This window comes from Equus quagga, chromosome 11 (assembly GCF_021613505.1).
Source record: "Equus quagga isolate Etosha38 chromosome 11, UCLA_HA_Equagga_1.0, whole genome shotgun sequence".
Taxonomy (NCBI): Eukaryota; Metazoa; Chordata; class Mammalia; order Perissodactyla; family Equidae; genus Equus; species Equus quagga.
This window is the reverse complement of record NC_060277.1, coordinates 94141917-94155601: the sequence shown is the minus strand read 5'-3', so window position 1 is coordinate 94155601 and position 13685 is coordinate 94141917. Positions and strand designations below refer to the sequence as shown.

General features: G+C 46.8%; 1 protein-coding gene across 1 annotated transcript; it reads left to right on the top strand.

The window, feature by feature from the left end:
- Nucleotides 1-81: 81 nt before the first annotated feature.
- On the top strand, nucleotides 82-11726 carry GSDMB (gasdermin B). Its single transcript, XM_046677471.1, has 12 exons — nucleotides 82-114; nucleotides 667-742; nucleotides 1990-2241; nucleotides 5546-5717; nucleotides 7371-7542; nucleotides 8141-8225; nucleotides 8564-8602; nucleotides 9596-9622; nucleotides 10278-10438; nucleotides 10563-10701; nucleotides 11089-11159; nucleotides 11428-11726. The coding sequence occupies exons 3-12, from the start codon at nucleotides 2004-2006 to the stop codon at nucleotides 11569-11571; spliced, it is 1248 nt and encodes a 415-aa protein (XP_046533427.1). The 5' UTR covers nucleotides 82-114; nucleotides 667-742; nucleotides 1990-2003; the 3' UTR covers nucleotides 11572-11726.
- The last annotated feature ends 1959 nt before the right edge of the window (nucleotides 11727-13685 follow it).

Genomic DNA, 13685 nt, shown 5'->3' with positions numbered 1-13685 from the left:
TTAGAACTGCTGTCATCATCTCAAGTGTTCTTTCTGAATTGAGGAAAGCAGGGGCCAGAAGACAGGGGGTCATCTCTGAGGGGTGGGGCCAGAGGCTTCTCGCTGGAGGTGAAGGTGAGTGACAAGGACAGGTGGTGGCATCTTTCCCAATGGGCTATGTGTTCTTACTGGCCCATCCTGTTCCCTACAGGTGTTAGCTGCTGTTGCCCTCTGAGTCTTCAGTGTTGCCCACCATGGCATGGCATTTGGGTAACTGGGTCTGACTAGTTCACTCTCATACACTTGTCATAGCCATGGCCATTGCCTGCTGGCACTTGGTTGGTACCCACCCGTATTCTATTTCTCTATTCCAAACTCACTGGATTGCATGGCTTGGTATGCCTCCTTCTGCACCATTCTCTGGCCCAAACTCACCTACAAGGATATCAGGTTAATATGTATATACCACCTGTTCCCTTAGTCCAAGAGGAGGGAAGAGTTTCTTACCTCTGGCCTTATCTGCCTCCAGCCCATGTGAAAAAAATATATATCCCACCTGCTCCCTTAGTCCAAGAGAAGGGCCTTATCTGCCTCCAGCCCAGCCATAATGTAGCTTATCTAAAGGCCCGAGAGGTGGGGCACCTAGCCCTACCCAGCTTTCCAATTCCTTTCAATTCTCTTATTCAGTCTCACTTCCGGAGACACAGCGGCCAGGAACGGTGCAGAGATCTTACAGAGGGGATTCTCACAATCTCCATTTCTGGTAAGCAGCTGAGGACAGAGAGGAGGTAGGTGGCCCCTGAGATGGGACTGTGAGCCCTGGGCGCTGCCTTTTCAGATACCCAGAAGAATTCCTAGGTTGGGAGTGAGTTGAGAGTTGGCCACAGTGATGGGGGCAGGGACAGAGAAGGGAGCATGGGTGAGTAGGTACCTGGGCCGCCAGAAGGGACTTAGTGGGAGGTGGCCAGGAAGCTTGTGAGGGGAGGCCTGGCCCCAGGAGGGAAGCAAAGGAACCTGAAGAAAGGCAAAGAGATCTCAAAAGGAAGCCGTTGCAGAGTGATTGATGAAAGGGGAGAGAGTGAGAAGGATCTGGACGTAAGAGAGTCTGAAGGGTCCAATGTGGGGACAAAGAGCTGTTGCCAAAGAGAGACAGAGAAGGAACAGCTGTGTCAGATTGGACTGGTGATAAGCCTATGGAGGGTCCCACAGGGCAGGGGAGATAAAGAGGTACAGGGGCCAATTGTAGACCAGGAGAGGGTGAGAGAGAGAGTGGGTTGGGGGAGATGCCCCAGGTGGGGTTTTGGGATTCATTGTATTTTAGCAAGTGTAAGGGACCTTTCAGAAGGTGACCAAAAACTGAGGAGACAGGACCTGGGGGTGGGGGGCTGTTCAGGGCTCCTAGTTCCAAGCCACTCTTGCACTTCATCCTTTCTCTTTTGTTTCCTTCTAAGGCTGACTTACCACCATTTTGTTGGGAAATGGTTGGTAGGGGCACCCATCCAACTGCTTTGCAGAGTACAGCAAGGGAGGGAGGCCCCGGAGTCAAGGCCAAGGGAAGAAGTAATCAGTTGGGGTTGGTAATGTGAGGTCTGGCAGCTATGCCTTTCATCCCTTCCTGGATCCTCTGTTCATCAATACTGGTGAGAGTCTGGCTAGGGGATGGCAGGCCTGCCTTCCCACCCCTCGGGCCCCTCTGAGCAAGGGGGCAACTCTGCTGTGGGAGATGCAGAAAACAGGTCTTGCTTTCTGTTCGAGGCAATCACTGCTCCACCTTTCCTCCATAAGCGTTCCATGAGGGGCAGAGAAGAGTCCAGCATTTGTGATGGTCACCCCTCCTTAGTGTGTGGTGACCCCCGCACCTTCTGGAAACAGGGAAGGCAAGTAATTTCAGGTGCTGGTTGTCCTAGGAACTTTGGTTCTTCCTTGACCCCAGGCTGCCAAAGGTAGAAGATTTAAAAACCTGAACTAATATCCCCCTCCACCAAAATGAAATTGGCTTCCTTTTCCCAGTTTGTCCAGGCACAATGCCCAGCAAATTTGAGGAAATCACAAGAGTTGTGGTCCAAGAGATGGATTCTAGAGGGGATATGATTGCTGTCAGAAGCCTCATTGATGCTGACAGATTTCACTGCTTCTGTCTGGTGAGGGAGAAGAGAAATTTCTTGGGATGCCGGTACTACACAACAGACCTCACCCTGGAGGACATACTGGAGAGAGAGGAGGGTGAAGGGCTGTTTGATAAGCCGGATGCTGGGCTCCAAGGTCAGTATGAGCTGGGTGAGATGGCCAGCCAGGAGATTTTACCCACTCCTACTCCAGCCTACTCTCAACTTCCCATTGCCATCAACAAAATCAACCAGTTAACAAATAAACTGCAGAATTTGTATGTACACATTCACACACATCAATTTAAGAAATGTACAGAAGTGCTGCATGGGGAGAAGGGAACAGGGGAAGTGGAAATTAATTTTTTTTAAATTTATTTGTGAGGAAGATTGTCACCGAGCTAAAATCTATGCCAATCTTCCTCTATTTTATGTGGGATGCTGCCACAGCGTGGCGTGAAGAGCGGTGCTATGTTCGCGCCTGGGATCTGAACCCGCGAACCCCTGGCTGCTGAAGTGAAGTGTGCGAACTTAACCATGCCACCACTGTGCCGGCCCCAGGAAATTAATTTTTATTGGGAACTCATCCTAAATAGTCTTCTTTTTTCATTTTTTCCCTTTGTAAATAATTCGTTTTTAAATTAGCTGAGGTCTTCTCACTATTTATACATTTATACATGTTTATATGTTTATCATTTCAATGAATAAATAAATGGAGGCAGTTTGCTTAGTGGTTAAGAAAGGACGCAAGCTTTAGAGCCAGGGTTTCTAAGCTTGACTCTGCCATTTACCAGCTGGGTGACCTCTGGACAAGTTGCTTTATCTCCCTAAGTTTGTTCCCTTGTCTGTCAACTAGAGAAGACTGTTGCAAGAATCCAGTGAGATCAGTTACGTAAATCATTTATCACAGTGCCTGCACAGAAGGACACTCAATCAAAGTTCACTGCAATCACTCTGCTGGCGGTGGTTATTATTATTATCCCATCAAGTTCCCTGGAGATCATGACTGAAAGGGAAGTTGCTGGCAAGCAGAACTCCCTAAAGGCTTGAAGGGATTTGCAGGTGTCTATTCCATCCCCCTGCCTCCAAGCTCAGCTATTTCTGTGGTTTCTTGGGTTTCAGAAAGCCCAGGGTAAGTGTTGTTCAACACTCACTTGGAGACTTATTTCAGTGTCTCGTGCCTCATGCTGAGGAGTTTTACAGCTCAGACGTCTCTGCTATAGCCCATTTGGGTCTCACCAAGAGATAGAAAAGAATTCTAACAATACCACTGTAGTGTTTTAGAGCACCTGCTAAGTGCCAGGGGCTGTTGTTATGTGACCCAGAGAAGTGCCCAGATTACTGGGAGGTGGCAGGCCTTTCCACAAGTGGAGTTTAATTAAGCAAGGGGCTTTAGGAAAATTTCAGATTAGCATTTTTTTCAAACACTCTGAGTCAATTCTCTAAAAAGCAAATTGCCGAGAGCCAATTTGCTAAAAGCTAGTTCTCAAAAAATCAGTTTGTTAACCAACCAGTTCACTGAAAACAGAAAAAACCTTTAAACCAGGATTAGGATGTTTTGCCATGATCATATTACTCCCCAGGGTCAGGGGCAAAGTGTAAGTATGGAAAAAAATTTGACTAAGTGAGCTAACTTCCTTTAAGGGAAAGTCTATCTGTTTGCATAAAAAATTCAGAGGCAGAGGTGAAACCAAACTTTAAAATAAATCCTTAAGGGGCCGGCCCCGTGGCCGAATGGTTGGGTTCATGTGCTCTGCTTCTGTGGCCCAGGGTTTCACCAGTTTGGATCCTGGGTGTGGACATGGCACCGCTCATTGGGCCACACTGAGGCAGCGCCCCACATGGCACAACCGGAAGGACCTACAACTAGAATATACAACTTTGGGGAGAAAGACAAGGAAAAAAAAAGGGAGACTGGCAACAGATACTAGCTCAGGTGCCAATCTTTAAAAAAAAAATCCTTAAGAATGAAGTGAATTGGTAATTTGAATTGGTTTTCAGCAAGTTGGCCTGCTCCCTTTTCAAATGAATTATTTAGTTTTTAACTATATGGCGCTGATGGTGTGGTTAAAGTGTGAATAGGGTTTTTTTTTGTTTTTTTTAATTAACTAAAGTCCATATTTCTTTGAAATTATGTCAGTTTTTACCTAATGTCCTTTTTCTGTTCCAGGATACCCTCCAGGATACCACATTACCTTTAGTTGTCATATCTCCTTAGGCTCCTCTTGGCTGTGACAATTTCTCAGACTTTCCTTGTTTTTGATGACCTTGACAGTTTTAAGGAGTATTGGTCAGGCTTATTGTACGGTGCCTCTCTACTGGAATTTGATGCTTTTTTTCTCATGGTTAGACTGAGGTAATGGTTTTGGGGAGGAGGGCCACAGTGGTGAAGTACCATTCTCATCACATCATATCAAGGGCACATACTGTCGACATGACTTATCACTGTTGATGTTGACCTTGGTCACCTGGCAGAGGTAGTGTTTGTCAGGTTTCTCCTCTTAAAGTTACTCCCCACCCCCACCTTTCCATACTGTACGTGTTGTGTGCATAAGGTTTGATTTTTGTTCTCTCTCTGATAAAGTATATGCAAAGTTTACATTGCTCAAGAAACAAACAGGACCTGAGACATTAGTGTCACATACAGGACTGATTTCAGGCACTATTTCCAGTTCTCTCATGTTCCACCAGTTCTGAAATGCATTTTTCTTTGGAAATCCAGCGCTGCCCCCAAAACCTAGCAGTAGGAGCTGTCCCTCCTCTGTAGTAAGTTCACACCTGAGAGGTCTGAGACTTTTAAGGCACTCAGCTTGGCAGCATTTCTACACATCCTCCATTAACTCCAGGGCAGCAGCTGACTCAGAATCAAGGCCTTTATGAAAGCACCTTATCAGCCCGGGCAGAGTCCACATGGACAGGCAACTTCCCAGGGTTGCCTCACTTTACACCTGCATGGTTCTTACAAACACCACAGACTGAACTCTGCTTAATTTTTATTTCCCAATTGGCAAGCGCTCCTAATTCTTTAGCTTTACTTTTCCTTGTCTCATTTCAGCCTCTCAAATCGTTAAGTAGGGCTAGCTCACATTTACTGAGCATTTAGTATATGTGCCAGGCACTTTGTTAGGAGCCTAACTGCATTATTTAATTTCCTCAAGCACAGGAAGTAGGTACTATTAATATTCTCCTTCTGTAGATGAGGAAACAGACTCAGAGGGCAAGTGACTTATCCAAGGTCATTTGGTGAGAAGGTGGCAGAGTGGGCTCAACCCTGGGATTGTGTGACCTCATGATGACTCCCAGTGAGAAGAGCGTTTCCTGGAGAGCCACAGCTGCAGGACTTCCTCAGAAGGGAAGAGGATCGTGGAGGGGAGCCCAGGATAGGGCTGCTCCAGGGAGAATTTTCTGGAGAAAGATCTTTTGGGTCATCCTCAGTATGACCTTTACCCTTCTCTTTCCAGGTCAAAAGGCTGAGTTCCGAGCTGTGGACATGGTAGACTCAAAGGGAGAGCTGAGTGTGAAATTGCCCAAAGAAATAACAATTTCAGGGAGCTTCCAGGGGTCTCAGGAGCAGGAAATCAAGATATTGCACACTCGGATACCCCAGAAATATCTGGATTCCCTTGAGAACAGGTGAAGCTGTAGGTGGCAGCAGTGGGGAGGAAGAGAGGGAGAAGCCCATTTTGGGCACCAAGGGCATCTGAGGTGTGGGCACCCCAGCTGGCACAGCTTCTCACTCCCTACTCCCAGCATTCCCCCAACCCACTCCTTTATTCCCGCATGCCTTCCTCTTCTCCTTCAGGAAGCCTTCTCATTCTTCCAGGATCAGCTTCCAGGAACCTTCTGACACCCCCAATCCACTCACATCTCTGCTACCCTCCAGAGTGACTGATTACTCTGGCTTGGACCAAAACCTGCTGGTTTCAAGAGGTCACTCTCCTCTGTTCTTGTCTACTGAGTTGCCCAAATCTGTATTTTGTGCTTGTTTCACTCTGCCTTGTGGTAAGCCAGTGATTTCCACGTCCCTCTCCCTCACTGGACTAGGAACAACTTGTGAACAGGGACTGACTTCATTAACCTCTCTGTGTCTATCCCCAGCACACAGTACATGCTCAGTAAGAGAGCTGAAGTGAAGCACAATGAAATCAAAACACCCTTGTAGAACACTTTCTGCACAGAAAGTGCCACCACCCCACTCCACCAGGGTGGCACCAATCAAGTGATAGCTGAGGGTATGGTGCTTCCGAGGGACTTAGAGGAACATCACCAACCTTCCCCCTCAGTAATCATTTTGTTGTTGGTGTTGGTGTTTCTTCCCTAGCTGGAACTGTCAGTGAGTATGGAAGAGCTCAGGGAAAGGGGCCCCACCATTCTCCTGGGCTAGCCTTCCCTGACTGGAGTGGATGCCTTTTGTTTTTCCTTTTTAATTAAAAGCTGAAAGGCTTACAGTGAAATTTTACCGGTCCCTGGAAGTACCCTTCCCCACCACAGTATTGCTGGAGAAAGGCCTTTGGAGTTTTTCAAAGGGAGCTCATTTTTTTCTAGAATGCCTGTTGTTTCTAGGGTGAGGCTATGTGGTGTGTGTATATAGAGTTGGTGGGGAGGGTACTGGATGGGTACAGGAAGCTCAGCAGAGGCAAGGATGTAGGTCTTCCTTGAGGGACTTTTAATTGGAAATAGCAGAGGCTCCATCAGGCTGTTTTTAGTCACAAAATGTATTTCCTTATGGAATCAGAGATGCCGTCTGGAACCCAAGGGTGGACAGTGCAGCCAGGTCCCAGGTACCAGTGTGAGGAGCTGGAGCCCCTTCTCAGAGAACAGGGTACTGTGGGCTGGGCAGATGCCTATCTCAATGCCATGAGAAGGGCCCATGCTTTGGGCTCACACAGACCAGGGTTTGAATCTCAGCTCTACACTTATTAGCTGTGTGACCTTGGACCATTTACAACCTATCTCTAAGCCCCAATTTCCTCATATGAAAAATGGATGCAATTCTGCCTATGTCATAGGGTTGGTTGTGATGAGGGTTAAATGAAATGATGTGTGAAGTATCTCACAATGCTGGCACGCTGTAATCTTCCAAAAATGCTAAGGAGTTCTCCTCCCACTTTGCACTCCCCTGCCCCCGGTGGGTAAAGTGAATTGTGATGGGGGTGCTATGTTCCTTGGTTTTCCAGCCTCAGAAGCACTTAATCTCAAATAGGAACTAGCTGATGGAGAGAAATGTGACCAGGGAGGTGGGGCCCCCGAGATCTTGAACTCTCATCCCCACTTCACTCCCTCCAGGAAGCTGAAGAGAAAACTACCCACTATGTTCAAATCAATCCAGAAAAGGAGAGAAAACCTGTATCTGGTGACAGAAACTGTGGAGACAACAGAGGAGAACACCCTGGAAAGTGAACGGCAATATACATTTTGGAGCCGGCTGCATCTTGGCAGTCTCAAATTCAAACGCAAGGTTAGGATACTGGGAGGCAGGGGCTGCAGGAGAGCCAGCCTTGACCCACCCACTGCAGGTCCGGGGCATGCCTGCCTAGACACCAGGCTCTTCAGCTCTTCCTCCAGAACTCCCTGAGCAGTCCTGCCTGCTCCTTGGTCTTCTTATGACTTCTCTTCTTGCCCCGAGAAAGTGTGTGTGGCATTGCTAAGTCCCTCCCGTGTCACTCCAGTGACACCCTGTTTTCATTTGCTTCATAGCACTTCCCATGGTTCATAATTACACAAGGATTTTTTGCTCATTCATTGTCTGCCTCCCTTTCTAGGAGGTGGGAGGGCAGGAGCCACAGTGCCTGGAACAAAACAGATCCTCAATAAACATTTGTTGAATGAACAGTGGAAACAACATGAGTTTTGGGGTCAGATGCAGGTTCAAATTCCAGCTCTGTTACTGTTTTTAGCTGTGAAACTGGCTCACCTACTGACCCTCTCTGAGCCTCAGTTCTCTCATCTGTAAAATGAGGATAAAGATGTCTACCTCCCAGGATTGTTTGGGAGATCAGGCAAGATAACTACATAAAGCACCTAGGGATCAATCAATATGAGCTCCTTTTTCCTAGCAAAAAAGGGCAGTGACCATCCCCCCCAAGCGGGTCCTGGGCTATCGAATAAAGCAGCTCGTTTTCCCCAACATGGAAAGGATGGGTAAGCAAGGCCTGGTGGGGGCTGGCGGTGGGGTGGGGGGTGACTGGACTGGAGGGGTCCTGGTGAGCTAGAAGGTGGGAGGAAGTTCCAAGGAAGAGGGAGGGATCAGGACTGGGAGGAAGGACTGAGGCTCCTTGCTGGGACACTGCAGACCCAGGATTTGCCCCACCATGACGCTTATCCTTTTCTAGAGGTATTAACTACCATCTGTCTCCCAGTATTTTCTTTTTTGGTGGGGGGCGAGGTGTGAGAATTGGGGAAAGGCTAGAAAGAAGAACTGACAGAGAAAGAACTGGTCTTTCTGATAACTGGTCTTCTTTTTGTGTGTGCTGGTTTAGATATTTATTTCGTGGGCAAAACAGAGTCCTTTCCAGAAGGTGAGTGAGCTTCTGGGCCTCCTGTTCATCATTCCAGAATGGGCAAGGATAGTATTTTTAAAAAGAGTGTAACAAATGGCCTGGAATTATAAAGTTATTCGGGCCGAGAATGTACTAGGATGCACCCAGGGGTGGGAACCGTGGTAAGGGCAGGAGAAAAATCTGCCTGTTGGAGAAGCAGGTTGGATTGCATGTTGGCCTAGGTTTCCAGGCTCTCACAACTTTCACTTGCTTCATGGGAGTCAGTATGCTGGATCCCGAAGTCACAGGCTCTACTGAAGGCTTATTGGCCTAGGAAGCACAATTGAATTACCTGGCCAGTTCTTACATGATAGCTCTGGCTGTGAAAGGAGTGCTGGTCTGGGAGTCAAATGGTCTCAGGGTCTAGTCCTGACTGCCACTCACTAGCCCTATAGCCTCCTGAGCCATGGTTATCCTGACTTTAAAATGAATGGGTTAGACTAGAGGATCCCTGCGATTCTGAATGTGGCCTCCTCTGGAATTGCAGTTTTTCCTTGGATCTCAGAAGGACTGCACTGCCTAAGAGGGCTTGGGAAGAGGCAGAGAGAGGTCTAGATGTGCTAGAAAATTCAAGAAACTCCTGGAAGTTGTAGAAGTTGCAGGTTCAGTCCTAGCAAGGTCTTGCTAGCTCAAAAGAGTGAACCTCTGTCATTCTAAAGTGCCATAACAGAGGAGACAGGAGATAGATTCCAGTCCCTGCTTTGACCCAATTTGCTGAGTGACTGAGGGCACGTTGCACCCTCTCTGGGTCTCTGTTTCTTCTTCAACCATCTAGGCATAATCCTGTGGCTGCCCATCTCCCAGGATGTGGGAAGGGGTCATTTACACACAGTGATGAGGATGGAGGCTCCCTGGCATGGGCAGTGAGTGCTTGGAGTCCCAGAATGAAAACCTCCACCACTGGGAAGAGAATGTCTATAGGGGAATGGAGGTGACCTGAAGACTCTGAGATTATTCTTCCTCTCTTTGCAGAGAAAGATGGAGGTTCACGGTGCTTAGGTAAGGACGGGAGCCAGCTGTGTTCAGGATGGCTGTACTTACTCACTCTTGAGCCGTCTGGCCTCAGGACTGCAGCTCAGATGGGGTAGCTGAGTATGTGTGTGTTGGGAGGGAGGGTTGGGGGAGAATGGTGGGGCAGTGCCCAAAGCAGATTTCAAGTTTAGTCTGGAGGTTGCATCCGTCTCCTCTGAACACAGTGGTTCTCACTGGTTGTACATAGACATCACCTGGAGGAACTTTAAAGCTGGTAATGCCTGAGTCCCACCTCCAGAAATTCTGATTTAATTATCTGAGGGTGTGGCCTGGGCTTTAGGATTTTTAATCGCTCCCCAGGTGATTCTCATGCACAGTCAAGGTTGAGAACCACTGTTCTAACTTCCTCTAAATTCTCACTACTCCTAGTGTGGCCCAAAGAACTTGGGGTTGGTATAAGACTGGGGGTGAGCTGGGGAGCTGGAAGTGGCACCAGCGGGAGGCAATGATGGTGAGTGCCTGGGAAGGATGCTTCATTTTAACACGAAAAGGTCAGAAGAAGGGAAGATACAGAGAGGTGGTCTCCAAAAGAAAGAATAGACGAAGAATGGGGTCTACAGGAGTCTTGGAAATGGAGCTTGTTGGGCTGGGTAGGTTGGGTTCTTAATTACTGCCTCTACAGGGAGGTCCTTGAGTTTGGAGGATTTCAGCAACATGAAAGAGAAGGTGCAGGACATGGTGAGAGACCTCCAGGATCTGACTGAGCAGGAGCGAAAAGATGTGCTAAGCTGCCTCACTAGGTGCCTCAACGAAGATGCGCAGCTGCAGGATCTAGAGCAAAGAGTAAGAGGCCCAAAAAAGAAGTGAGGCAGAGAGAGGGAGAAGCCGGTGGGGAGGGCAGTTGACACACCGCAGACAATCTGCTATAGTGGGACTGGTGCTCATCTCCCCCATCTCCTGGCCCTAGGTATCTGAGGTCCTGATCTCTGGTGAGCTACAGATGGAGGACCCAGCAGGTCCTCTCATAAGCAGCCTTTTTAATGATGCTGGGATCTTGGTAGAGGCGCGCTCAGAAGCCATTCTGGATGTCCTGGATGCCTTGAGGGGTGAGGAGGGGTCTGGATGTATGCTGGTTTGGAGGAAATGCTGAGCAGAGGAGTGTGTGGGGAATCAAATCTTGGGAGGAAGGGGGAATACTTTGCCCTTTACATTTTGTGGGAGATAGGCCTTCACATTTCACAAACTAGCCATCTTCCCCAGGCCCCAGGGATTGAGGGATTGCCTCCTCTTCACCCTTGGCACAGTCTATGACCTCCTGCAGGTTAAGAGGGAAGCAGGAACCATAGCAGGAGCCCATTTGGAATAAATCTAGCACTCCCAAGGGGCTCTCTGGAACCTCCTTCTGATGCTTGTCCTGAATCTGATCAGACACTGAAGCCCTGTCCCACCATGTGCCTCTCCTCTCTGCCAACCACCCTCTTTTCTGCCTCCAGAGCTGTCTGAGGAACAACAGCTTGTGGCTGAGGCCCTAGAGAAGGGGACCCTGCCCCTGTTGAAGGACCAGGTAACACAGCCTGGGCTGACGGAGAGGGGGCGGAAAACTGTTAGTCCCAGGAGGGCAGTTGGAGCGTTCTGAGTGCCAGCACTGACTGACTAGCAGCGCTGTCACTATGTTGAGAGAGTATGAGGCTCTCCAGGCTCCGCAGGAGAGAGTGCCATGATGGATTACTACGTCTGCCCTGGGCTCAGGATTAAGGAGTGTGGCCAAGTATTTGCCATTTCTGGTATATTTCCTTGTTCCCAGCTTTTACAGTCTGCTGTGTTCCTTCCAGGTTGAGTCTATCCTGGAGCAGAACCCGGGTGAGCAGCCCCATGAGGTGGGCTGTAACCCTGAGGCACGAAATCTTTGTGCTCTCTATGTTGCTGTCTCCATCCTGCTGCAGCTAAGTGAGAAGCCTACCTCTGTGTCTTCCTAACTGTATATTGGCTCTTGAACCATTCTCCCCACAAGCCTCTGACTGCTCCTCTTCGCAGTCCATCCTCACCCTGCCCACCTCCCCAGTCACCAGAATGATATCTTTAAAACAAGCAGCTGGCTATTCTTTGATACATCCCATTCCCTACATGATAATGTCCCAAATCAGCCTGGATTGTATGCATGGACTTCTGATTAAAAGTGGCAGATTGATCATATTAATTTCCTCTCCTTCTTGAAACCTCACTAATGACAGTAAAGTAATAGAAAAGATATAAACCCCCAAGGATAAAGAGAATGAGGCGGCAGATAAGAGATTTCAACACATCTTTGGAACCAGAAAGTAATTAAAGGCGTGCAAGCCGGGAGCTGTGGGACTGAGGGGTGCAGAAGAGTACAGGACGACAATGCTGTTTTTTCATCATAAAGTTCTATTTTAGTTCTAAAATTTAGTTCTAAAAGTTCCTTTTAGTTCTATTTAATATTTTTTAACACAATGTAATTAAAAGTAAAAGAAATATATGCTTGTAAAGCATTTCAAATATTTCTCAAGTCGAAGGTAAACATACTCTGGGATTTCCCCTCCTCCCTCTAATATAACCACTGTTAACATTTTGGAGAATGTTAACATTTTCCCTATGCAGCAGCTTTTAAAATGTAATTTAAACATGAAGTCATAATGATATTTGTTTTGTATCATTTGATCTAGTTTTTTCTTTTAAATTTGTAAAAATATTATATGCAACAGGAATTCTCATAAGTGCTGTTGGGAGTGCATACTGGTCAACCACTTTGGAAAACTGTTTGACAGTATCTACTAAAGCTAAACATATGCCTATGACCCAGCAACTCCACTTCCTGGGCATACACCCGAGAGAAATGAGCGCACGTATTCACCGAAAGACATGCATATACAAAAACGTTAACATAAGAGCCCCAAGTTGAAACTATTCAAATGTCCTATGACATTAGGATGGATACTTATATTGTGGTATATTTATGCAATAAAAGAGAACAAATTACTGCTACACATAACACGGATGACCCTCACAGACGTAATGCTGAGCAAATGAAGCCAGACACAAAAGAATGTATTTAAGTTTGGATCCTGTGAGAAGCTGGTGCCAAAGTGGAATCAGATGTGCAAAAGACTTATTAGGGGAAAAGCCTGTGAAGAATAAAGGGCGAAGAAGCAGGAATAGGCATGGCAAGACTTCAAATCACAATGCAGGTCTAAACCCTGTGTAAGTAGAGAAGGAGGGAAGGATGGAATAGGGAGAGTCGCAGCCAAGCCAGCCTGAGCTTAAGCAGTCTACTAGATGGGTCCCCCCACCATGCTCAGCCTTTAGCTGGGAGCAGCCCAGGAAAGCCTGACCTCAGGAAGTAGATCTACAGGGCGGCAGCTAGAGGTTCTCAGTCGACTATGCTTCCTGCAGCAGGTTCTCCTAAAGAAAAATCTCAGTGCTACCCTCCACAGCCACCATAATACCGTATGATTCCATTTATATGAGGCTCAAGAACAGGCAAAGCTTCGCAATAGTGGTAGACAAAAATAGTGGTTATCTTATTGGGACAGTATTGACTGGGAAGGGGCATGCAGGAACATTTTGGGTCACTAGAAATATTTTATATCTTGATCTGGATAGTAGTTACATGGATGTTTACATGTGTAAAAATTTACTAAGATCTGGGCACTTTAAGTTTTTTTACCTCAAGAAAAATTTTAATTAAAAAACATAATATATACACATGAAAACATATTTGAACAATACAGAAGAATATTTGAAAAATTAAGTGGAAGTTTCCTCTCAAACCCCTTCATCCTAGAACCTAGTCCCACTTTCTTGAGACAGCCATATTAACACTGTTTTAGTCTGTTTGTTACTATTACAACTAAAAATGATATTCTTATATTTGTTCTTAATTTATTAATTTTAGATAGTATTTATTGACTCCCCAGTATTAAGGATAAATATTGAGAAAAACACATTGAACAACAAGTTCAAAGCAGTCTTATTGAAAAACATGTAGGGTACTATGAGAGCATTTAATAAAAGGTAACATGGTGGTCCCCTCTTACCTCTGACATTGTCTCCTTCTTTCTTCCTTAAACTC